The 23,530-nt window shown below is 36.8% G+C and overlaps 1 protein-coding gene across 18 annotated transcripts in view; it reads left to right on the top strand.

The window, feature by feature from the left end:
* The window catches only part of YTHDF3 (YTH N6-methyladenosine RNA binding protein F3), a 44,210-nt gene that overhangs the window by 14,940 nt on the left and 5,740 nt on the right, over window positions 1–23,530 (top strand). For 17 of the 18 annotated variants that reach the window (XM_073794440.1, XM_073794439.1, XM_073794441.1 and 14 more), the window contains one exon: window positions 163–1,752. In XM_073794440.1, coding sequence (XP_073650541.1) covers window positions 181–1,752 — 1,572 coding nt within the window. In that variant the 5' untranslated portion in view covers window positions 163–180. Of the gene's footprint in view, window positions 1–162; window positions 1,753–15,298; window positions 18,408–23,530 lie in introns of those variants that run through there. The other variant, XM_073794431.1, reaches the window with a different exon arrangement.

The raw sequence follows: 23,530 nt of genomic DNA on the forward strand, positions 1-23,530 counted from the left end.
TCAGTAAAGTTTTTCCTTGATAAAACGATTTGAAATTTTAACTTTATCTGGAACAAGTGCATCTGTTTTCCATTTATTTAAAACTATTTGATTTTACTCTTTCAGATGTTTCTCTGCCCCCTAATCTTATTTCTGTCCTGATTGTGGTCTTTTGTTTTCCAGAATAACAGCTATCCACCAATGTCAGATCCATACATGCCTAGTTACTATGCTCCATCCATTGGATTTCCATATTCTCTTGGGGAAGCAGCATGGTCCACAGCTGGAGACCAACCTATGCCATATCTGACAACCTATGGACAAATGAGTAATGGAGAACATCATTATATACCAGATGGTGTGTTTAGTCAACCTGGGGCATTAGGAAATACCCCTCCATTTCTTGGTCAACATGGATTTAACTTTTTTCCTGGTAATGCTGATTTCTCTACATGGGGGACAAGTGGATCTCAGGGACAATCAACACAAAGTTCTGCTTATAGTAGCAGTTACGGCTATCCACCTAGTTCTCTTGGGAGAGCTATTACTGATGGACAGGCTGGATTTGGCAATGATACTTTGAGTAAGGTGCCTGGCATTAGCAGTATTGAGCAAGGCATGACTGGACTGAAAATTGGTGGTGACCTGACAGCCGCAGTGACAAAAACTGTAGGAACAGCTTTGAGCAGCAGTGGTATGACTAGCATTGCAGCCAATAGTGTGCCGCCCGTTAGCAGTGCAGCGCCTAAGCCAACCTCCTGGGCTGCCATTGCCAGAAAACCTGCCAAACCTCAACCGAAACTCAAACCCAAGGGCAGCGTGGGGATCGGGGGCTCCGCCGTGCCACCACCTCCTATAAAACACAACATGAATATTGGAACTTGGGATGAAAAGGGGTCAGTGGTAAAGGCTCCAGCAGCCCAACCAGTTCTGCCTCCTCAGACTCTAGTCCAGCAGCCTCAGCCGTTAATTCAGCCGCCACCATTGGTGCAAGGCCAGCTGCCCCCGCCGCAGCCGCAGCCACAGGCGGGAGCGCAGCCGCAGGCCCAGCCTCACCAAGCACAGCCGCAGCCACAGCCGCAGCCGCTGCAGAATCGCTGGCTCGCTCCTCGGAACAGGGGGGCGGGCTTCCACCAGAACAGTGGAGGGGGAGGTGAAAACTTTGGTTTAGGTGTTGTTCCTGCCAGTGCTTCACCTTCAAGTGTAGAAGTGCATCCAGTGCTGGAAAAGCTAAAGGCCATAAACAACTACAATCCCAAAGACTTTGACTGGAACCTGAAGAACGGACGGGTGTTTATAATTAAAAGCTATTCTGAGGATGACATTCACCGTTCCATTAAGTACTCTATCTGGTGTAGTACTGAGCATGGTAATAAGCGTTTGGATGCCGCTTACCGTTCCCTGAATGGGAAGGGCCCACTCTATTTGCTCTTCAGCGTGAATGGCAGTGGACATTTTTGTGGAGTGGCTGAGATGAAGTCTGTTGTGGACTATAACGCGTATGCCGGTGTCTGGTCTCAGGATAAGTGGAAGGGCAAATTTGAAGTTAAATGGATCTTTGTCAAAGATGTTCCCAATAACCAGTTACGGCATATTCGCTTAGAAAATAATGACAACAAACCAGTTACCAATTCAAGGGACACCCAAGAGGTACCCCTAGAAAAAGCTAAGCAAGTGCTTAAAATAATTGCTACTTTCAAGCACACCACCTCAATCTTTGATGACTTTGCACATTATGAAAAGCGTCAAGAAGAGGAGGAAGCCATGCGTAGGGTAAGAGTACAGTGATTTTTGTGTGTAGGGTCTCTTTATTGGGGTGGTGTGAATGGATTGTAATCTTTAATGCCTTTTAATATTACATTCTGAGTTTAAGAACTTTACTCTGAAGGCAACTAACCACTTAGCTTAAGAAACAGAACTCTGCAGACCCCCGTGAAGGCCTCGGATGCCTTTCCAAGGGTAACCCTTACTCTGAATTTGCTTCCTGCGTGTTCATACTCCTCAGGTGATAAAGGTCTTTATTCTTTATCAGAGTCCTGAGTTGTGCATTTGTAATTAAGCAGACTTAAGAACTGGCTAGGGATTCTAGTCGCTAATCTTAAACTGTAATTTTACGGGAAAATGTATTTGGAGTTTGAGACAAACAGCTTTTAAAGTACTACATATTTTGTATTTATGATAAATAGATATTTTCCCCCAAGATTCCTGAGGCTTGTTCATAACTTGTACACTTAAAGCACTTGTACAAAATATAGTAAGGATTTGACTTTATAGGAAGGCAGCTTAGAATTGAGAAGTGGACTTAAACTCTGCAGAATTTGATTTCTAATTCTGTTATTTGCCCACTGTGAGACTCTTAAGGGAGATGTATCCTGAAGTTACACACTGTTTATTACTTGCGTCAGGTTGGCTGGGATTTGATCACAGAGCCCATAGAGCAGGACAGGCTGAGGAATATTTTCTGTTCCAAGCTACAAAAGTAAATTGCAGAGTCCTATTTATAGGAGGGAAAGAGAATGGATGGAATAGGCAACTAGCAGATTTTTCCATAGACAATACATTTAAATTTCAAATGAAGCAGGGCTTAAGTTAGAATCTTCTCCAGTAAATTATGTTGGTTACTATGGAAAGCTTCTATGTAGAAATTAAGATAAAGCACGAACTTCAACTTTATCTGTATGTAAAACATCAGTGATTCGTTTCTGTTGTTTCTGTTTGTGTGCGCCTGAGTATCCTGTGGCTTTTTAGTCTGTACAGAAGAGCGAATTGTTCAAATAACAATCCTCACCGCTGAATAATGTTGAAATAATGATCCTGCCAAACCTTATGGCATATAAATATCAATTAGGGTGCTCCCTGAAAATGCAGCTTCTTGAGACCCACTCAAGGAAAATCTGATATATTTGATAAGGGACCTGGTATTGTTACAGGCACCTCAGGTGATTCTGGTGCTAGTGATTGCTGTACTGAATTGTTAGAAATTTTGCTTTGGAATAATACGTATGACTCTTAAAGGCCCTGCTCAACCTTTCCAGTGAATTGCTGAATATAATTGAGTTTTCTCCAGGTTAAATGTGGGAAGTGAGGGGAAAAGGAGGATCAAGAGTAGCTTCTGAGTTTTTGAGCTCAGCAGTTGAGTAGATTGTCCCACTGTAAGTGCCTTTACAAATAGTGAATCAGGAGAAATGATTCAACTTTTCTTTTCTTCCATCACCCAGGACAGGTCACCTTGTACGTCTTCCCACACTTCTCCTCTACCCAGTCTGAAAATTTATCTTAGTTTTATTTTTTTATTATATAATTGTCTCAGGAATTATTTATGTTTTATAATCATATATACAACAATGATTTAAACTTTATTTTTTTATTTTTTTTTGTGGTACGCGGGCCTCTCTTGTTGCGGAGCACAGGCTCCGGATGTGCAGGCTCAGCGGCCATGGCTTACGGGCCCAGCTGCTCTGCAGCATGTGGGATCTTCCCGGACCAGGACACGAACCCGTGTCGGCAGGAGGACTCTCAACCACTGCGCCACCAGGGAAGCCCTAAACTTTATATTTTTAAACTTAAAAATTTTACATTTAAATTGTTTCATGGCTTACTGCCAGTCTTTTTATAATGTGTCTGAACCCACCTTTGACATTTTAATTTGGAGCCTAGCTTGTTTTATTACCATCATCTTTTTTTTTTTTTAGGAAGAGTAATTTGATGTAATATATTTATTAAGCGCTTCTAAATCCCGAAAATGCCTTTCTTTGGCCATGATATGTGAACAACAGTTTTATTGGATATAGAAATCTTGGGTCACAGTCTTTTCATTCAGGCTTTGTTTTATAGTTTTCTATTTATAGTCTATTATTTATAGTTTTATATTATGGAGAAGTCTGGGGCCAGCCTAAATTTTCTTTCTTTGGAAATAACTATTTCTGTCTGTGTGCACAAAATTTATTCTTGCTATGTGAACATGTATATGGAATGTGCACAGTATGGGTCTCTTACAGTTTTCCTTATTCCTTCATCTGTAGGCCAAATTTGTTTCTTTTTCTTTTTCCTAGTAATGTCAAAAAATATATTGAATCTTTGTCCTTGAATGCCATTGGTTCTTATCTTCATTATTTTTCTTTGCGTTTGGAGAGTTTCTCAAAATTGAATTTCCATGTCATTGATTTGATTTACTTTGTGTTGGTTCAGTGATTTGTGAGGTTTTGTATTTTTCAATGACTGTTAGTTTGCTTACATTACCACACCTAGTTCTCCCTTCACACCTGTTGTTTTCTTACCTGAATCCCTTGTTCCAGAGTCCACTTTGATTTTTTTTTTCCCCCTTCTTGGCCATTCTTATCTTGATTTTATTGAGCACAAAGATGACTGTTGAAAGCTTATTTCTGCTTCCTGTAATTATCATTTTTAAATTCCTTCGTCTTACCTATCTTTAATTTTTTTTAATTAACACACAGTAAAATTGTAAATTATCTTTTGCTGCCTCTTTCTAGTCAAGTGCTCCCCTCCACTAGTAAGTAATTCACTGATCTGTTCTCTCTCTCTATAAGGCGTTTTCCATAATTTCACATGAATGAAATTACAATGTGTAATCTTTTAACACTGGAGTCTTGTACTCAGCACGATGTCCTTGCAGTTTATGTTGCTTTGTGTATCAGTTCTTTGTTCCTTTTAATTCTGTCTTTCCATTGTATGGATTTACCAGTTTGTTAACCATTCATTCTTTGAAGGACATCTGGTTGCTTTCAGATTTGAAGAATGTAAATAAAGGTCCTATAAATATTTGTGTATATATCCTTAAAAAATTTTTTTTAAATCATACGGTGAAAGTCACTGTTTTGGGCTGTACAGTTTTATGAATTGTAACACATTTGTAGATTTGTGTAACCACCACTATCAGGGTACAGTATTCCCCCCAAACTATCTTTTCTTTCCCCCTTTGTATTTTATCTTTCCCCAGTGTCTATCTGAACTCATTATAGTTTTGTTAGTATCCTTTTTTTCTGAAAAAGTATTTTAAGACTCTTTGCTTTTTTTTTTTTTTTTTCTGTCATCATTAAACCAGGCAGAGAATCATCCGGATCAGGTATTTGCCCCCAGATAGGTTTGTTTTTGTGTGTGTGTGCTTTAATGCTTGGTGTTAGTTGCATATTCTCTTTCCATTGCAAACGTGGAGATGGGAGAGCCATGATGTATGTTGACTTTACCAGTTAAGTGATTCATCAACCTGTGAAGAGTAAGAAGGGAGAGCCAGTGCAATGGATATGCTAGTAGTTGAAATTTGACTTTCCTTTGAGTTTGAAACCACCATGTCAGGAAACCTTTTCCCTTGCTTATTAACTGTTTGGCATGTGGGATATCAAGTGTTCTTGCCGTTTTCTTTCTGGAGCTGTTAAAGTCCTTGTCCAGGCAGAAATTGTAGATACTCATTTGTAGATTTCCTCTTAGGTACGCTTGTGTTTGCACTTTGGCTTTCCAGCAAAACTACTTTCAAATACTCTTGGCATCCCAGTGATGAAGGATGTGCCTCCTGTCTATTCTAGGTCCTCCTTGGCTCCATCAAAAAGGACAAATTAGTGGTGTTTTGCTAGGATTTCCTTCACTGGTTATGCCTTTTTTCTTTTTTAAGTAAAAGGAGTTGCAAGTTATTATTTATGTTCTCTTTTAATGTGACCCCATCTGTCTTGTGTTCAGCTGAAATTCCTCAAAGCTTCTGATATGTCGAGGTCACATTTTCCCAGGTGCACATCCTTCAGAGACCTTGGGTAAAGTAGGGGTTCTTAAGCAAGACAAAAAATGGCACTACTTATAAAAGAAAAGATTGATAAAAATTTGCCTAGATTAAAATCTGTTCATCAAAAGATGCTTTAAAGAAAGTAAAAAGACATGTTAGGAACTGGGAGGAATTTGAACATAACTGACCGGAGACAGTTGTCGAGAGCATTTAAAGAACTCCTGTGCATCAGTTTAAGAAAAAAATAATCCACTACAAAGATGGGCAAAAGATATGGATAATCCTTTCATGAGAGAGGAAATAAATGTGGGTAATAAGTGTAAAAAGATATTCAGTCTTAATAATAATTCAGGAAGTGCAGATAAGACTATAATGAGAAAATATTTTATATCCACTCATTTGGCAAAATTAAGAAATTTGATAATAGCAAGTATTGGAGAGACTGTATAACAACAAAAGGTCTTATACAGTTGCAGGTGGGAGCATTGAATTGATATAGCCATGTGGGTGGGTAGTTCTGCATTTTCTTACAAAGCTGAATGTTTCAGTACCTTGTAATTCAGCAATTGTCCTCCAGGATATATATCTATACCTAAGAGAAACTTCACGCATACCCCAGAATACATATAAGAATGTTCTTAGGTGTACAGTTGATACTAGTAAATAACAGGGAACAACTCAAATGCAATCAGCAGGAAAAATGCTTGCTTTATGGTTTTTTTGAGCAATTTGAGAGTACGTTTCATACGTCATGGCTCTTTACCCCAAAAAAGTATCATATATATTTCCTAAGAATAAGGATATTCTCTCATGTAACCGTGATATTCTGTCAGTTGGTCCAGAGTGTCCTTTAAGCCTTTTTTTTTTTTATCTTTTTTTGTAGTATAAGATCCAGGCTAAGATTAGAATAACCAAAACAGTTTTGAATAAGAACTATTTTAGAAGGCTTATACTAACCTGACTTCAAATCTTTGCCTTCCCCAAGTGTGGAAAAATTTTTTTGTATATTTTTTAATAGAAGTTTTGTAGTTTAAAATTTTACATTTAGTTTTGTGGTTACTGTAGCTTTCTTTCATTTCTCTTCTTACTGTTTCATTTTTCTCTTTAAGTTCTTCAGCCTATTTGTGATAGCAGAAAAGAAGTTTAAAAAAAAACGAATTCCATCTTGTCATTGCTGGGTCTTTTTCATTGACTGTTTTCTTGTCCCTTTTCTGGTTATTTTAGCAGAGGAGGAATTCCCCAGCTTGCTTTGCCAGTACAGCAGCCTATGGAGGAGCTGACCAGACATACCCTGTCTGTTCATATAAAACTTGGAAAGTCAGATTCTCTATCTTAGACTGAGGGGTAGTCGTGAAACTTAAAACTGCAGGAAAAATCCATGCCAGTTATTGCAGTGTTTGTATAGTTCTTCATTCTTAGATTTGAACACATAACTTTGATATATTTGATTAAAATCAAGCTTGATGAAAAAACCAAGACAAATCCTCTAAAAGAAATAGGTATTCGGAGAGCAGAAGGTAATTTATACAACAAGATTTGATTTGTTAGGGTTCACATGGAAAAAGAAAAGAAAACCAGAAAATGTTCTTGGAAATGAGAAACAGGATTGTCAGCAGTTTTTAAAAATGTTTCTTTTTAAGCAAGTGGATTAATAAAATGTTAATGTTTTAGATCCAGTTAATCATCTGGAATTTCAAATCAGAAATTTCCAAATGTGGAATAATAGAGATGAAAAATATAAGGTGTGAAAGATGTGGTGGAAAGGAGGTCCAGTATATCTAAAGGAGTCTTTAAAAAGAGTACAGGAAGAAACAGTTGGAGGGAAGAACGACTAAAGAAAAATTTCCAGAGCCAAAAGATACATGTTTTCAGAATGATGGGCTCACTGAGTAACCAGCAGGATTATTTAAAATTGTAAAAGATAAAAAAGATAAGATAAAGAGAAAAGCTTTCAGAGCAAAAGGCCTGTAAGAAAGCTACACAGGAAGGAGAGTCAGACTGTTACCAGAATTCTGTCATCTACAACTCTGGACACATATAAAATCATATTTTGTAGTATAGGGGAATGGGGCATAGAATTACGTTCTTAAAGATGAGTGTCGAATAATATCTGTGAGGGAGGAGTGCAAAATAAAGATTTCAGGTGTACAAGAGCTTAGCTACATACCCTTCATAAGAAACTTGAAGAGGTATTTCAGCAGAATGAAAAAGGAATTTAAGAAGGATAACACCTGGTAGCTGGTTATACTAGAACCATCAATAGGGACTCCGTATGCATTTTGAGTCAGAAGGTTCTCATTGTATACACTGGACCTCAGGGCTGTAAGCCTCCGTCTGTTAAATGGCATTGTGGTCTTAGACAAACGACAGGAGCCCTCAGTTGGGAAGCACTGACCTTGGAGATGCTCTTTGAGAGCAGGACTTGCTTTGTTCTTTGCTGAATCCTTAGCACCTAATGCTTGGCGCATAGTGGGTGAAGTCATAAGGACAGTCACCAGAACTAAAGATAGAGTGAGTTCTATTGTAGGGACGGGGAAGAGGAGAATATAACGTTCACTGTGATAAATTGCTCGTCATATACAATGGGAATTGATAGTGTCTGAATTGACAAGTCAAGAAATGTATATATTAGCATGCCACTTAAAGTCAGTAGTGGTAACCTATCAGAGGAAGTTGAAATAGAAAAGACTAGAGGGGGATAGGGGAGCTTTACTTTTTTACTTTAACTTGCAATTGTATGTATTACTTCTAACGATAAAGCTAGTTTGATTGGAAAATAAAGAAAACAAAAAACTGCTAATGTCTTGAGTATATTATGTCCAGTATAAATTCGAGTAGTCTACATAGCCGTAGAGTCTACTTTTGACTATTTAGATAACCTTTTACTGAAATTTTACCTTCGTTATACTGAATGTGCATCATTTAGCTTCTACTATATTCTTTCATTCTTATAAATCCTTATTGATCAGTAAACAGTCTGAGGTGAGATTTTTAGTTTAATAACTTTTAAAATTCCATATAGGAAAAATTAGTGTTTTCAGGTACCTGTAACTTTGAGATGAACTTAAGGCATAACTGTAATAAAATCCTTATTAGTTTTAATTTCCAGAACCGTCTGTGTATTTTAATCATTTATGCTATTTTGTGTCGCTGAGCCTTTCCAAAGAGTAAAGTTTAGTCCCTGATATAATTTTTTTCAAAATTGGAATAATTTTGATTCTGAGATGAGATGATGTTTAGGTCTGTCTCAAAGTAATCAAGTTTGTGCTAATATACAAGAAATTACTTCAGTTGTAGTTATTTTAGTAGTAGTTACTGTTGTTAGCAGTAAGCATTTTCCTGACAGTTCTGTACTTCTTTTTTCTCAAGTGGAACATTTAGTTTAATGCTTTCCCATTAATCAGATTGCAGTTCTTAGGATCAAGAATGGTTGAAGTCTCTATCTGATGACCTTTCAGTAAACTCTTCTACAATTGTAGTTGTCTATTTGTGAGTTGATTATGATGAACAGAAACAAATTCAGTGTATAAAATCTTGCTTTTCCTTTCATCTTCACTGTAAAATTTAAAGAATATTTCTCTGGAAAACAGTTTTTGGCCCAGGATGTATCACATGTGACAGAATAAACTTACATTACGTATTTAAGTGAGTAATTCTATGATAAGACATTGAGTGATATTTGAATAATCAAGATGATTCTGTTTTTATTGTAGTAATACTCTGTTCTGAGCTTAGTAATAATTCTTTATAAGCCAGAATTGGGAAAAGAGGTACTTCAATTAGCATTTTATAACACTGATTTTTTTTTCCCTATCAGATTTATCTTGGCACCCCATAGGAGAGTTAATAGTGGCTATGTTAAGTTCCAATGTTGATAAAGAAATTTATGAGTTTTTAGGAGATGGATTATTGGGTTAATCATAGATCTTTGGGAGAGATTTGTTTCACATGGATTATGGTGTGAACAGTCATCCTTAAATTGAGTGGTATCTCAGTTGTCTATTTTTCTTTAGCAACAAATGCATGATTACAGTCAGCCCTCCATATCCACAGATGTGAACCTGCAGATAATGGAACCCTTGGATACAGGGGGCCAGCTGTAAGGGCCTTGAGCATCCTCGGATTTTGATATCCACGGGGGCCCTGGAACCAATTCCCTGCAGGATATATAGTATATGTGTGTGTGTGTGTGTGTGTGTGTATATATATATATATACACCTAGGATGTAAAAAAGCTACAAGTGGACAGTTCCACTTGTGAACAACAATCTGGAGTATAATAATTTTATTACTTTCATTTTATCATAAAGAGTCCGAAATCTCACTCCAAAATACGGTTGCATATTGATTCCTTCGCTCGGCTTTAAGACCTTGTTACTGGGTTCCAGAGAAGTAGTGTCATCCTGCTCCTCCCACACTCCACGGACAATTCTAGCCTATGTCCTGTGTTCTAGTCAACCTTTATCACCATATATTTAGAGCCTGCGTGTTCTTTTTTTAACTGTTCCCTTATTCATTCAACAGATAAATATTAAAGGTTACCAGTAAGCCACTTAAGATAAATAGCTCTTATTCTTTTTAAAATTTATTTATTTTATTTATTTATTTTTGGTTGCGTTGGGTCTTCGTTGCTGCGCGCGGGCTTTCTCTAGTTGCGGCGAACGGGGGCTACTCTTCGTTACGGTGCGTGGGCTTCTTATTGCGGTGGCTTCTCGTGGAGCACGGGCTCTAGGCGCATGGGCTTCAGTAGTTGTGGTGCAAGGCCTCAGTAGTTGTGGCGCACGGGCTTAGTTGCTCCGTGGCACGTGGGAATCTTCCCAGACCAGGGCTCGAACCCATGTCCCCTGCATTGGCAGGCGGATTCTTAACCTCTGTACCACCAGGGAAGCCCCAATAACCCTTTCTTTGTAGAACTCAGAGGTCTTGGAGAGACAGACATAATTTCTCTCAGTAAAATTTTGTAGTTTTCACTGTTGAAAACCACATGGCTCTTACTGAATTTGTTTCTAAGTATTTTATATAATTTTTACTGCTATTGTGAATGTAATTTGTATTTTCAGTCTTCCCAGTTGTTTGCTACAATTTTATATCAATAGAAATGTCCTATATTGTGTGACCTTGCTAAATTCACTTAATAGTTCTAGTAGTTCTAATAGAACATCCTTAGGATTTTCTGCCTAACAGATCATATCATCTGCAAATAGAGACCGTTTTATTTCTTTTTGATCTTTATGCTTTTTTTCTTGTAATTTTATTACTTGTATTACTTAAACATAAAATTAAGTGAAAACTCTAAAACCAAAATAAAACTGCACATAAACAAAAAATTTAGTGTGATGAGTGATGTTATTTTGCCGAAACTAAATCACAGCTCAAAGCATGAATTAGTCTTAAGTTTTAGAACCCTGTTTTTACTCTCATTTGGACCACCTAAACTAACACATGTTATGACTGTCCTCCACCATTTTCACTATTTGACCTCCTTCCTAACTTCCATTTTATAGTACACTTTGAGGTTATTTGATCTTTGGTACAGATGAATAGTTTTTTATTATTAGACTGCATCTGCTCTTTTCTTAAACTTGACACACAATAAAGCATCAAATGCAAATGTGGGCACTGGAATCTTTGTAAAGTAGTTCTTTACTATAGTGTGGTCATGCAGAAGGATCAAGAATGTTAGAGTCTTCCTTCTCCCTCTTTGTAGAGGGCACCACTGTCCGCCCTTCCAGTTCAGGCCAACAATACTGGACTAATTCGCAATATTCCTCTTTCACACTCCATATCTAACCAATCTATCAGTAAGTCTTATTGGGTCTGCTTTCAGAATAGATCCAGAATCTAAACACTTTCCACTAGCTCTCCATCCTCCATTATTATTATTATTGTACTGGATGATGATTGTGCTAGCCTCCTTACTGGCCTTCGTGCTTCTACTTTTGCTCCTCTATACACTCCGTTACCATCAGAACAGCCCTTAAGAGGTCCTTCTGACAAGTGAGACTGGACTCAGTTTTCTCCTGCTTTTCTGAAGGTAGTATCAAAGTGTTGCCAACCTCAAGATACATCAGGAAATACTCCTTTTTCTAGTCTCTGGAACAGTTGGTATAAGTACAGAATTCTTGTGAAACCACATGAGCCTGGGAGTTTTTCTTTGGGTTAGATTTTTAATTGTTGGTTAAAGTTCTTTAGTTATTATAAGTCTTCAAGTTTTCTTTGTATTCTTGAATTTGTTTTGGTAAATTTTATTTTTAGGAAGTTGTTTTAAGCTTTTTTTCGTATTGGCATTAATATTATTTTAATTTTTTTTAGCTGTGTGAGTCTTCACGATATTATTTATGATTCATTTTTTTTTAAATCAGTCTTTCCAGAGATTTTTCTATTGTCAGCTTCTTTTACCCCCCAAACACCAGTTTTTATTTTTGTTCTCCTAGGCTCTCTTTATCTTTGTTTTCTGTTTCATTATTTTCTCCTGCTGTCTTATTTGATTCATTTTACTTTGGGGGACTCAATGCTACTTACTTCCTAACATATTGAGTTGGATGATGAGCTCATTATTTTTCAGTTTTAAAAAAATGTTTTTTTAAATTCTATACATTAAATTTCTAATTTTATTTTTCAGGGCTTATTAGATTTAGTATATTTATATTGTACTGGTGTAAAAAATTTTGAATTTTTGTTATGATTTTTTGGGAGACTTTTAGAAATGTGTTTTAGATTTTCCAAATGTGGTAAGATTTTGTTTGTTGTTACCTGTTTTGCTGTTAAAATTGATGTCAGAAAATATGCTATGTATGATACTGACTCTTTGGTATTTAGATTGGTTTTCTGGTCTGGCATATAGTTCCTTTCTGTGGTGGTTCATTGTGGACCCTGTAATGATTTGGCTCCGTTTTCTGTATTCTGTATATTCAGTCTTTATTTTCATTAACTTGTCTGCTTTATCAATTACTAAGAGAAATGTGTTAAATTCTCCTGCTATAATTAGGAACCTGTCAGGTTTTCTTTGTAATTCTGAAAACTTTTAATATATGTAAAGTTGTATTTTTAGTTTAATACTGTTACAGCTTTTTATAAAAAATGTTTCTTACTCAGTATGTAGTGGTTTCTGCCTCAGTGGTTTTTGCATTAGAATCCACTTTATCTGATATTAATATAGTTGACTAAGTCTTCATTTGGCTTGTTTTATGTTTAGGGTAAATTTCTTGTAAATCATGTGTAACTAGATTTCTTTTTTTAATTTTGAGCTCTTTTGTGTTTTCGTTAATGAACCTCCATTTTTTGATTGCTTGATAAAAATGTATAAATAATATAAATGTGTATTTCTGCCATTTTATGTTTTGTGCTTTCTAGTTCACCTAGATCTTTCAAGCTCCCCTCTCCCTCCTTTCCTGTCCTAGCACAGGAAAGGAGTTTTTAAAATTTTTCTCTTTTCCTGTCCACTGAGTTAGAAGTTATGCATTATGTACATAGATTTAATCTGTATATTTTACTGATTCAGTTAAAGGTGCCATAATTGATTACAGTTCAAAATGAAACAGCATCTCTAACTTCTATTTAAATAAAACATGGTCCTCATTCATATACCTAATCATCTCCCTCAGGTTAAACCTCTCTTTGTCTAGCTTATCCTTAAGTAGTATTGCCCTTTTTTTCTGTAGTTTTGGGGTTTTTCATGGAGTTGATGAATTTCTCTAGTTTTGATCAGTCATTTCATGGGGAGGAATAAGCAGTGAGCTGTTACCACTTTTTGCTTCATCTGTAATACAGTGTTTTATATCCAGCTAATTAAAGCAGGCTTCAACATTTCTCATACAAATCTGTTTCCTTCAGCTGAGAAATAAATTTCCTTTATGTTTAGGCTGGTTTTTTAAAAGCTTTAGGGCCTTTGTAAAATTAGACTACAGATTCCTGGTTCCAAATTCTTTTTTTGTCTTGTTTTTCCTTTGTTTATGTTGTTGGATTTTTGTTTTTGTTTATCCTTTGGAAACATGATTAATTAGCTGGCTGTGTGTCTGTTTTCATTTTTGTTTTTTTCTTTAGGAATATCTCACTGATGCTTATGGGTGTATGAAATAATTCATTTGTAGTTATCTTATAGTAGGGCATTTATTTGTTAGCTTTCTGTATTAAATACTGTTATTCTAGTCTAGGAATATATAAAGATGAAAAAGAAAGGACTTTAGTAACAAAGAACTTAAAGTTCTCTTTGGAATTTATTTTTATAAATTGATTGATTGATTGCTGTGTTGGGTCTTTGTTGCTGCGCCCGGGCTTTCTGTAGTTGCAGCGAGCGGGGGATACTCTTCATTGTGGTGGCTTCTCTTGTGTGGAGCACGGGCTCTAGGCGCGCAGGCTTCAGTAGTTGTGGCTCGAGAGCTCTACAGCGCAAGCTCAGTAGTTGTGGTGCACGGGCTTAGTTGCTCCACGGCATGTGAGATCTTCCTGGACCAGGGCTTGAACCCATGTCCCCTGCATTAGCAGGCGGGTTCTTAACAACTGCGCCACCAGGGAAGTGCCCTCTTTGGAATTTAAAATACAGTTTTCTGATGGTGTCACAGGGGATGGGACATTAATTTGACCATTGGCAAAGTATATACATATTTATTATGGAGCATGTGTTACTTATAGAAAAGTGGGAGTAGTGAAACCACAAATAGAGAGTCTTATAATGTGTTAGACACAGTGGCTTTCAGTGTGGTCCTTGGACCAGCAGTATTAGGATCACCTTGAACTCGTTAGAACTGCAGGCTCACAAGTTCAGCTTCAGACCTTTGCGGCCCAATAGTGAGTGTTTCCACAGCCATTCAGGTGATTCTGATGCTTGCTAAAGTATGAGAACCAGTGATGACACATTAAAGCAGATGGTGGCACAAACAAACTACGTAATGCATCCACTTGACAGGCATGCAGAGTGCTAGTCATCCTTTTTTTCAAGGATAAGTATTACATGTGGATAATTTGGTTAATAAACATCATGAAAACGTCACTCAACTTACGTTCAAGGGGTTTCTGCTTTCTTAAAAGAAATTATAATAATAAGTATTATTAATATTTCTTCATGTGAAAAGTTATGCTGAATCTGAGAGTAGGATATGGAGGAAGCTTGTGATTCAGTGTTTTTTTTTGTTGTTTTTTTTTTAAGTTAATACTGAAAGCTTAATTTAATGCAGTTTAATGCAACTCTTTTCCTTTCCTCCTAACCCTACCTCGGCCAATAGTTTTCAAATTGCTTCAGAGGACTTCTGGTCTGTTTTGATACCTCACCATCAAGAACTCACTGAAAGGGCTAGAAAGACATTATTGTAATAGTCTCACCTAAACAAAATTCTGTGGGAAAACAGAGCTGTGGTGAGGACCTATAATCTCCCGAACTAGGTCTTTGTGTTTGGACTTCTTTATTTTAAAATGGTTTGTGGTAATCACACTGAGGTGTGTATAGGTAATAGTAAATCGTTTTTAGCTAATTACTTGAAAATTAGTATTTGAAGAACTTCTTATGGAGATGGTTTACATTATAAATGCATATAGTTTAAATCATTAAATAATGATGGTGTTTTGTTAAAGGTCTTTGTGCTTTTCTTTCAGGAGAGAAATAGAAACAAACAATAACCATATGAAGATGTCCTGTTAGAATTATACAACACTAATGATGTAGACTCTGGAAATGCCTAATAAGTCAAAGAAGACGTTATTAAAGCTTTTTTCTGCTTAAGGTGACATCTTTGAACTCTAACACAGAACTGACTCTCCTTGTAATGGTTTTCATCAGCGCGTCTGCCCTTATACTCTCACCAAACACACTTGAGAACTGTAACTTCGTCAAGCACTTTCTGTCCTGAAGCTTTTACCAGTATCTGCTGTCTTTTGTAATTATGCATCCTAGCTAAGGCACAGAAGACTGAATGAATGCAAGGATTCATTAACTCTTTGAATTTGTTAAATACTAACAGTTAACCATTAGAAGTGGTTCAATGATGTAAGAGTCACACTGCTTCAACTTTTTCTTTGTTGTAGTTTTTAAATTGTCAATTTTTAGCTATTTGACAGATTAAAAGCAAAATAATCATGCCATATTTAGTCCTGGAGTTCAAGTCTAAATGTTTATGTGAAAATTATTGTAGTAAACTTTTAATATGGCAAAGCAACCTTATGCTCTATTTTAGCCAAATGAAACATAATCTGAGATTATATTAGAACATTTCCCTTGTCTTCAAACTGTTTGGTGTAACAGAATATTGATATGCAGCTTGGTGGATTTCACCAGTTAATGCACATTCTTCTCCCCTCCTTCCCCCAGTAATATGTATACTGAAAAATGTGCATTTGTCTGAGGAATTATTTTGTTTGCTACCACTTAATGAATCTCAAAATTTTGAGTAATGTACCTCAGTCTAATCAGACTTTTTATGACCTTTATAACTACATTTAAAACCCTTAATTCCTATTTCTGGGTGTTTGCGAGCCTGATTGCTATCATGAAGTAAAAAATTTATTACTCTAGGTATTCACTAGCTAAATAAACATAGTTCTTGTTTAGCAAGCATATATTGTTCCTCAACTCCTTTCTCCAGCTTTTGCAGTGTCCTGGCATCCTTAAAATATTTGAAAATATGGCCTTGATCCATGGATTAAATCAGTATCTAAGTGAATGTGTTGATGTTTTATTGATCAGATCTATATAAATGGGAATACAGCATATATCTGGGTATTCTTATAGTTATCTTTTTAACATCTTATTTTTTTCGTTAATTACATATCAACATTAATTTTGTATCTTGAAACAAATTGATTTTGTATAATATGTGTCAGACATCTGTATTAACTGATCTGATGGCACATGGTTATGAAATAATGTACTGCCCCTTATATTACTGTTCCAAAAGGAGAAAGCTATGTAGAAAGATATGTTAAGGATGAAAATAGCAATACAGTAGATTTGAGTACCTTGATGTTTTGCATTTACTCCACTTATGTTTACATCATGTTTAGAAATGTTTTCATTTACTATGGTCTTTGGTCACTTTGATTCAAAATTTAGTGACAGATATTTCTTTGAGGCTTTCATTTGTGTGATTTTTTTTTTGTACAATGTTTTCTTAAAATGTACAAATACTGTATTCAAGCGAAAACCAATACAGTATTTGTAGCTAAATTGTAGCTACTTCACAGTGCTTTGGTAGTCCCAGGATAGTTACCAGTGTTTACTGAAGGGAACATCAAAATGTTAATAGTATATTACAAAATAAAGACTTTCTTAAAGGAAAATTGCACCTATTTTACCTTTTTTAAGAGTAAGCCATGAAATCTTGTAGTAACATGTCTCGTAACTATTTGTAATGAAAATTGGCATTTGGGTATAGTCACCACAGCAGCGTTCTGCATCCCTAGGATTATATAGGTAGGACATGTCAGAGAGGGGACACTGTCACTCGGGAGGTCCTGTTAGAGAAAACTGTACAGGGGTGACCTTGTGGAAAGGATCTGAGTCTTCTCTCTGAGGTTCTCTTCTTCTTGGTGCTTTATTAGCAACTCTGAATATTTTTATAAAACTAGTTACATTATACACGGATTGAAACTTGTTTAATTTATATTAGGTTTCTGTGTAAGAGATGTCACGGAAACACTCAGCAAGCAGGCTGATTGCAATAGCAGACTCAGAAATGTCAAATGTAACTCAGCAGTCTACTCATGGTGAGGAGTACATCCCAGTGCCTTTAACCTGGATTTCTAATATTAAGTGAAATGGGTGCAGCATTCCTTTGGGGAAAAAGCCAAGACAAAACAAAACTTTTCAATTGGTCAGTTTTTTTCCTCATTTAAATTTTCTTCCGAGTGCCTCTTCTCTCTCCCTCCTTGGTCTGTCAGTGTACAGCAAAATGTTTTTCCTCTAAGTGAGATGATCAGAAGTTGTCTCAGTAGCACAACTAATGGAAGGTTTCTTAGCTGTGGGGACCAAGAGGGAGAGAAACTGGGCTCTAGAGCAGGAGACTGATCCAGTGTTCTGAGTAATCACAAATTAAGACATTATTGGCCCAGTAACTTTCTTGCTTAATGTTTTTCCAAGATCTGGTTTGAATGTTTCTTAATTAAAGTTATCTTACGTGGGTGTTTTATTTTGAAAGGTATTATATAGTTTGTATATTTAACAGTAAGGGGGAAAATGTAACCAAAATTAGTATTCTTTCTCTATACATATTGGTACTTGAAGATTCCTTTCAGAAGAAACCCCAGCCTTTTCCTAAGTTCAATCCTCGTTTTAACTTAAGTGATCTTTCTAATTCAAAAGCTGTGTTCTTTTTGAATACCATGCATGGGGGTTAAGCTGATGTTAAAACAGTTTGCAATAAAAGAAGAATCAGCTTAAGTCATTTAATCATTTCAAGTGCATTCTGCATCCTATAAAAATAAGTTTGAGAACTTTAAGAGAATTGTGTTTCATTAAGTTTTGCATATCTTTTGTTATGCCATGTAAATTCCCTTCTTTTTCATATGATTAAAGAAAGGTTATGATAAAATGATTAGTTCATTTACATTCACTTGTAGCAGTTACATGAGAATTTAAATTTTGTCGTGTTTGGGTTTGTTCATTCCTGTGGATGATGGTACAGTTAGGTGAGATTTTCTGTTATGGTACCCAAACTCACCATTTGGTCCTCTTTAATCTTTGAGGGTTTCAATAAAAATTGTTCACTCATATCTGTGTTCTTTCCATTTTATCTTTATAAATACAGATTGCCTTCCAGAAAACGTAACATTCTTGTCAGCTCTGTTACGAATTTCCTGATTGACATACCTTTCAAGTACAAATAGATTATGTCATTCGATTTAGTTGGCCATTTGAAATTAAGTGGGGAAATTAAAGAGAGGAAGGATCACAGTTTATCCTAATCTTTATCCACTCCAGTGAGCTTACTGAATTACATGCTCTTAACGCTAAACTTAGAGCAAAAGAGAAAGAGGCTTACTTAACAGGAGGAAGTCTTGGCACCAGCTGTCTCATAACCCTAATCCCCCATTCTTGGTACCAAGGAATGCTTTTTAATAGTGTGGACGTTTTCCTTTGGGCTGGATAGAGCTTGTGGAGATGGGATCGTGGTGACTCTGAATGGTGCGTTGATAATCATTGCTGGGCTCTCTAAGGCACTCGTTCAGATGGGGGAAACCAGAGTTTTAGTTTTGTGCTGCATACCACACTGTTAGCCTGCGATCAGAGCACAGTTTTACAGCACCCCAGGTGTCCCACATTGCAGCATCATCTCCTAAAGAGGGTTTGCATCTCTTCAGCGTACTTATATTCGAGGCTACTCATTTTTAGTTGGGACCCTAATTCTTACTGGCTTTGCTTTATCTTGCTTAGTGACATTAGATTTAGTAATTGTAGTCTAGGAACTAAAATATTCTTGCAGTTAGAAGTTAACTGAGCAATTCAAGGTCATTTGCTTTCTAATCACAGAACAGTTGATCCGTGAACAACACAGGTTTGAACTACATGGGTCCAGTTGTACACAGACTTTTTCCAGTAGTAAATACCACAGTGCTGCACAATCTGAGGCTGACTGAATCTGTGGATGCAGAGGAACCTCGGATGTGGAGGGACCGTGTGTGAGTAGGGCCGACTTTAAGTTGTATGTCGTGGAGGGTCAGCACCCCTAAACCCCTGTGTTTTTCAAGGGTCAGTTGTACTTGTCATTGCGTAATCATGATGTGTATTCTTTCCTCATTTCTCTTGGTGCAGTGATAGTGAGGGGCAGAACTCCCCTGTAGATCACCCACAGGTAGTAGCGGCAGTTTAAATACAGTTTGTTTATAAATTGTGCACTAAGTTCAGAATTTTTCTACTCCATATTTTGAGTTACTTGTATGTATAACATTGGAGCTAAATGTAAATGAAAACTGTCTTTATAAAAGTCAGTGTACAAGGAAGATGTGAGTGCAGAGTTCGAAACACTGGGGGAGTTCCGCATCCCTTCCTGCCACCCTGGGCCGCTTCAAAGAATACCCCTTACACAGAACACACTTAGAGCTTTAAGTAGCTGAACGTCATTTGAAAACATCATTGGCTGTTTCTGACACATCTGTAACCAGAATGGAATTACTGTATAGGGGAAGATCTTAGAATTGGGAGTTGGAAAGACCAGACTTACATAGTTACTTCTAACTGGTAGATGGACACTGAACAAATCACTTCCTTTGTTGTTAGTGCACTTGGTAAATTCAGGAGATTGGCATAGAATGCATCTTAGGTTCTCTGCAGTTCTGAATTTTTATAATTTTATGATTTATATAGCTTTGTAGGCTTATTCTAGCAATAATGAACTTTTAAAAATAAGTTTGGAAACCAGTGAAATTTGTGATAGTCATTCTTTGTTTATTTCAGAATATAAGTACTGAATACCTCCAATTGTATTTTATTCATTGACTCTGATAAAATATAACCATTACTTCCCTTTAGTGAGTTTTGAAGTCTAGTGGTTCAAAATCTTCATCTTTTCCACAGTGTTGGTAAAAAGAATCAAGAGAATGTGTGTCCCAAAGAAATCCAGTCCAAGTTTGTTTGTTTTTTAATTCTACTGCCGTTTTACATTATCCTTTTTTTTTTTCTTCCAAAGAGACTATATTTTAGAACAGTTGTAGAGAAAAATCGGGAAGACAGTACAGAGAGTCCCCATATAGCTCGCATCCAGCTTCTTCTCTTCTTAACATCTCACATTAGTCTGGTACATATGTTGTAATTAATGGACCGATACTGATCCCTTATTTTTTTTTTCAGATTTTTTTTTTTTTTTTAACCAAATTGTCCTTATTCTGGTTCAGGACGCCATCAAGGGTAGATTCACGTTACTTTTAGTTGTCGTGTCTCCTGAGGTTCCTCTTGGCTGCGATGGTTTCTCAGACTTGGTTTTGGTGATCTTGACAGTATTGAGGAGTAGTGGTCAGATATTTTGTAGAGTACTCCTCCTTTGGAATTTATCTTATATCTTTCTTATGATTAGATGGGGTTATGAGTTTTTGGGAGGAAGACCACATAGGTAAAGTTGCCATTTCCATCACATCATGTCAAGCATGCATACCACCAACATATGCCTGTTGATGTTGACTGACCACTTGGCTCTGGTAGTGTCACGTTTCTCCATTATGAAGTTACCCTTTTTCCCTCCTTTCCACACTGTACTTTGGAAGGAAGTCACAGTATACACTTGAGTAGGCAATTATGCTCTCCCTTATCCTTGTATTTGTAAAGAGGGATACAGGAATCTGTTTTACTAGAACATAGTCTCATCCTGGCAGGCTTGTGTGTCCTTTTTGCTTTTATCTCTTTAGAACTTCCTTCCCCTCCCACTGTCTTTCCTCATTTCTCAATGGAATAGATGGATTTTGGAGGAATTCTAATAGAGACTCATACCCTCTCCCTGAATGGATTCTAATTGTGTGTGGAGATTTTAGTAAAGGGATTGAAGTTATATCAGTAGAGAAAACTTAGATGCTGGCCAAATATCCTGATCTTACGAGTATAGGTAAGAAGAGATGGTCATTCAAATTTGACTGGATTGAAAAACCAAAGGTAGGAGTTAAACAGTGTTTTATGGTTAGAATGATGCATTCCTTTAAAAGGTGATTTAAGTAGCTCTGCCTCTGTTTTTTGATGGAATGCTTTTGAAATACTTCGGAGGCTGCTGCATAATATTCTGGCCGGGAGCATGGACTTTGGAGGCTGATAAACCTGTAATGGAATCTGGGTCCACTAGGCTCCAAGCCTAGATTTCTTCATCAGTTAAAAAAGATGAATGAGAATGGAGCCTGTATGGATTAAATGAAGTAATAGGAAGTGGTGAGCACAAACCCTGAGCCTGTGGCAAGCCTTCCGATTGTTAACTGTTGCTCTCCTCTTTTGTTTCTTATGGAAAATTTAGAATGTATTGTTTACCGTTGAATATTTCTTACGGTAATCTTTACTGCTTAGATGCAGTTTAGAGGTTGTAGAAAGTTGATTACTTTCAGTTCATATTGTTACATGATTGAGATCCTGAGAAAAGGCACTACCTGAATAAAGCTTTGTTAAATTATCATTTATCTTCGTTTTTTGCAACTTTTGATTTCCGGGGTTTTCAGTGACTGTCAGCCATGCTTTTTCAAAGTACGTAAAATCAAATGAAGGGCTTCCCTGGTGGCGCAGTGGTTAAGAATCCACCTGCCAATGCAGGGGACATGGGTTCGAGCCCTGGTCCAGGAAGATCCCACATGCCACGGAGCAACTAAGCCCGTGCGCCACAACTACAGAGCCTGCACTCTAGAGCCCGTGAGCCACAACTACTGAAGCCTGGGTGCCTAGAGCCTGTGCTCTGCAACAAGAGAAGCCACCGCAATGAGAAGCCTGGACACCGTGACCAAGAGTAGCCCCAGCTCGCCGCAACTAGAGAAAGCCCGCTCGCAGCAATGAAGACCCAATGCCGCCAAAAATAAAATAAATACACTTATTAAAAAAAAAAATCAAACGACATAGTTTATCCTGCTAGAGCTGAGCAGATGGCAAAACCAAAGGCAAATTAGACCAAAAGGAAAGCAACTAGGAAGAATAACAAGAAAATCTATGAAAAATAGAAGAAAATTCAGCCAAAGATGAAAATTAGATCAAGAAATTTTTTGCTTTGCTTGTTACAAATGCCTCGATATTAATGCCACTTAAGTGTATTAGTAAATTATAAGAGCACACTGTGAATATTTAGTAACAATTCAAAATGGAAACACTATGGATGTGTTACCTCCGTATTTCAACTTTACAAGGAAGAGGTATTTGACAGTAGTTCCAACGATTCGTGATATCGTACAACTTTAGAAGGAAAAGGTATTTGACAGATAGTAGTTCCAACTAGTATATATTCAAGATTATATTTCGAGGTAAAAAGTTTACAAATAAAGCTTCAACATATGTTTGCGTGCTGATATTAAAGCTCCAGTATGTTAAGCTTGTTCTGCTTGGCTTTTGCGGCAGTCACTGACTGTTTCCTCTGTAAAGCACCCAGTGCTTACAGCACAGTTAGTACTTCATCTCAGAGCTGTTTTCTAGTTTGCCCATGTATGTATGCTTACCAGTGTCATCTGTGGTTCCTTCTAAGCTTGTTTATTCCAGTTGTACTTATTTCTTTTATTATGAGATTTAAATATGTAAACTGATAAAATGTGATTGATAGTTGTTGCTATGAAAACTAAATTGACTTCTTTGGAAATACCTGACAAAAGTGAGTTGTCTAATTAGGTATAGATCAGAAAACAGTAAAAACTTGGCAGGAAAATCATTAAAATGTAGAAGTTTTCGTGCAGTTTGCAAGTGTATTTTCATTTCTTACTCCAGTGGGAAATGTTAGATGGTGCCTTAGAGGTGAGGTATGGTTCACAGAAGAAAGACATGATTCTTATTCAGAGAAGTCTTGGACCTAAATCAAATCCTTGTGGGATACTAATTCCCCAACCAGGATCGAACCCCGGGCTGTCGGCAGTGAAAGCGCAGAGTCCTGACCACTGGACCTCCAGGGAATCCTGAAGTATTTGTGTTTTAAATTAAAATGTGCAAAGTTTGTTTGTATCACTTATGAATCTACTCGTTAACTGACATCTTTCATTATTTAACACTTTATTTTAAAGTTTTAACCTAAATTATCCTTTTTAAAGTCCCAAAACTTTTTTCCTTCTGCATTAAACAGCTTAACATGACTGCATGTGTCCATGTGTAATAAGCTGCTAGGATATCTTTGCAAATAAATGTAATAAAGAGAAAGAAGTATTCATACCACTTGGAAACTACAATGTGCCAGCACTTAC

This window comes from Tursiops truncatus, chromosome 17 (genome assembly GCF_011762595.2).
Source record: "Tursiops truncatus isolate mTurTru1 chromosome 17, mTurTru1.mat.Y, whole genome shotgun sequence".
NCBI classification, from domain to species: Eukaryota; Metazoa; Chordata; class Mammalia; order Artiodactyla; family Delphinidae; genus Tursiops; species Tursiops truncatus.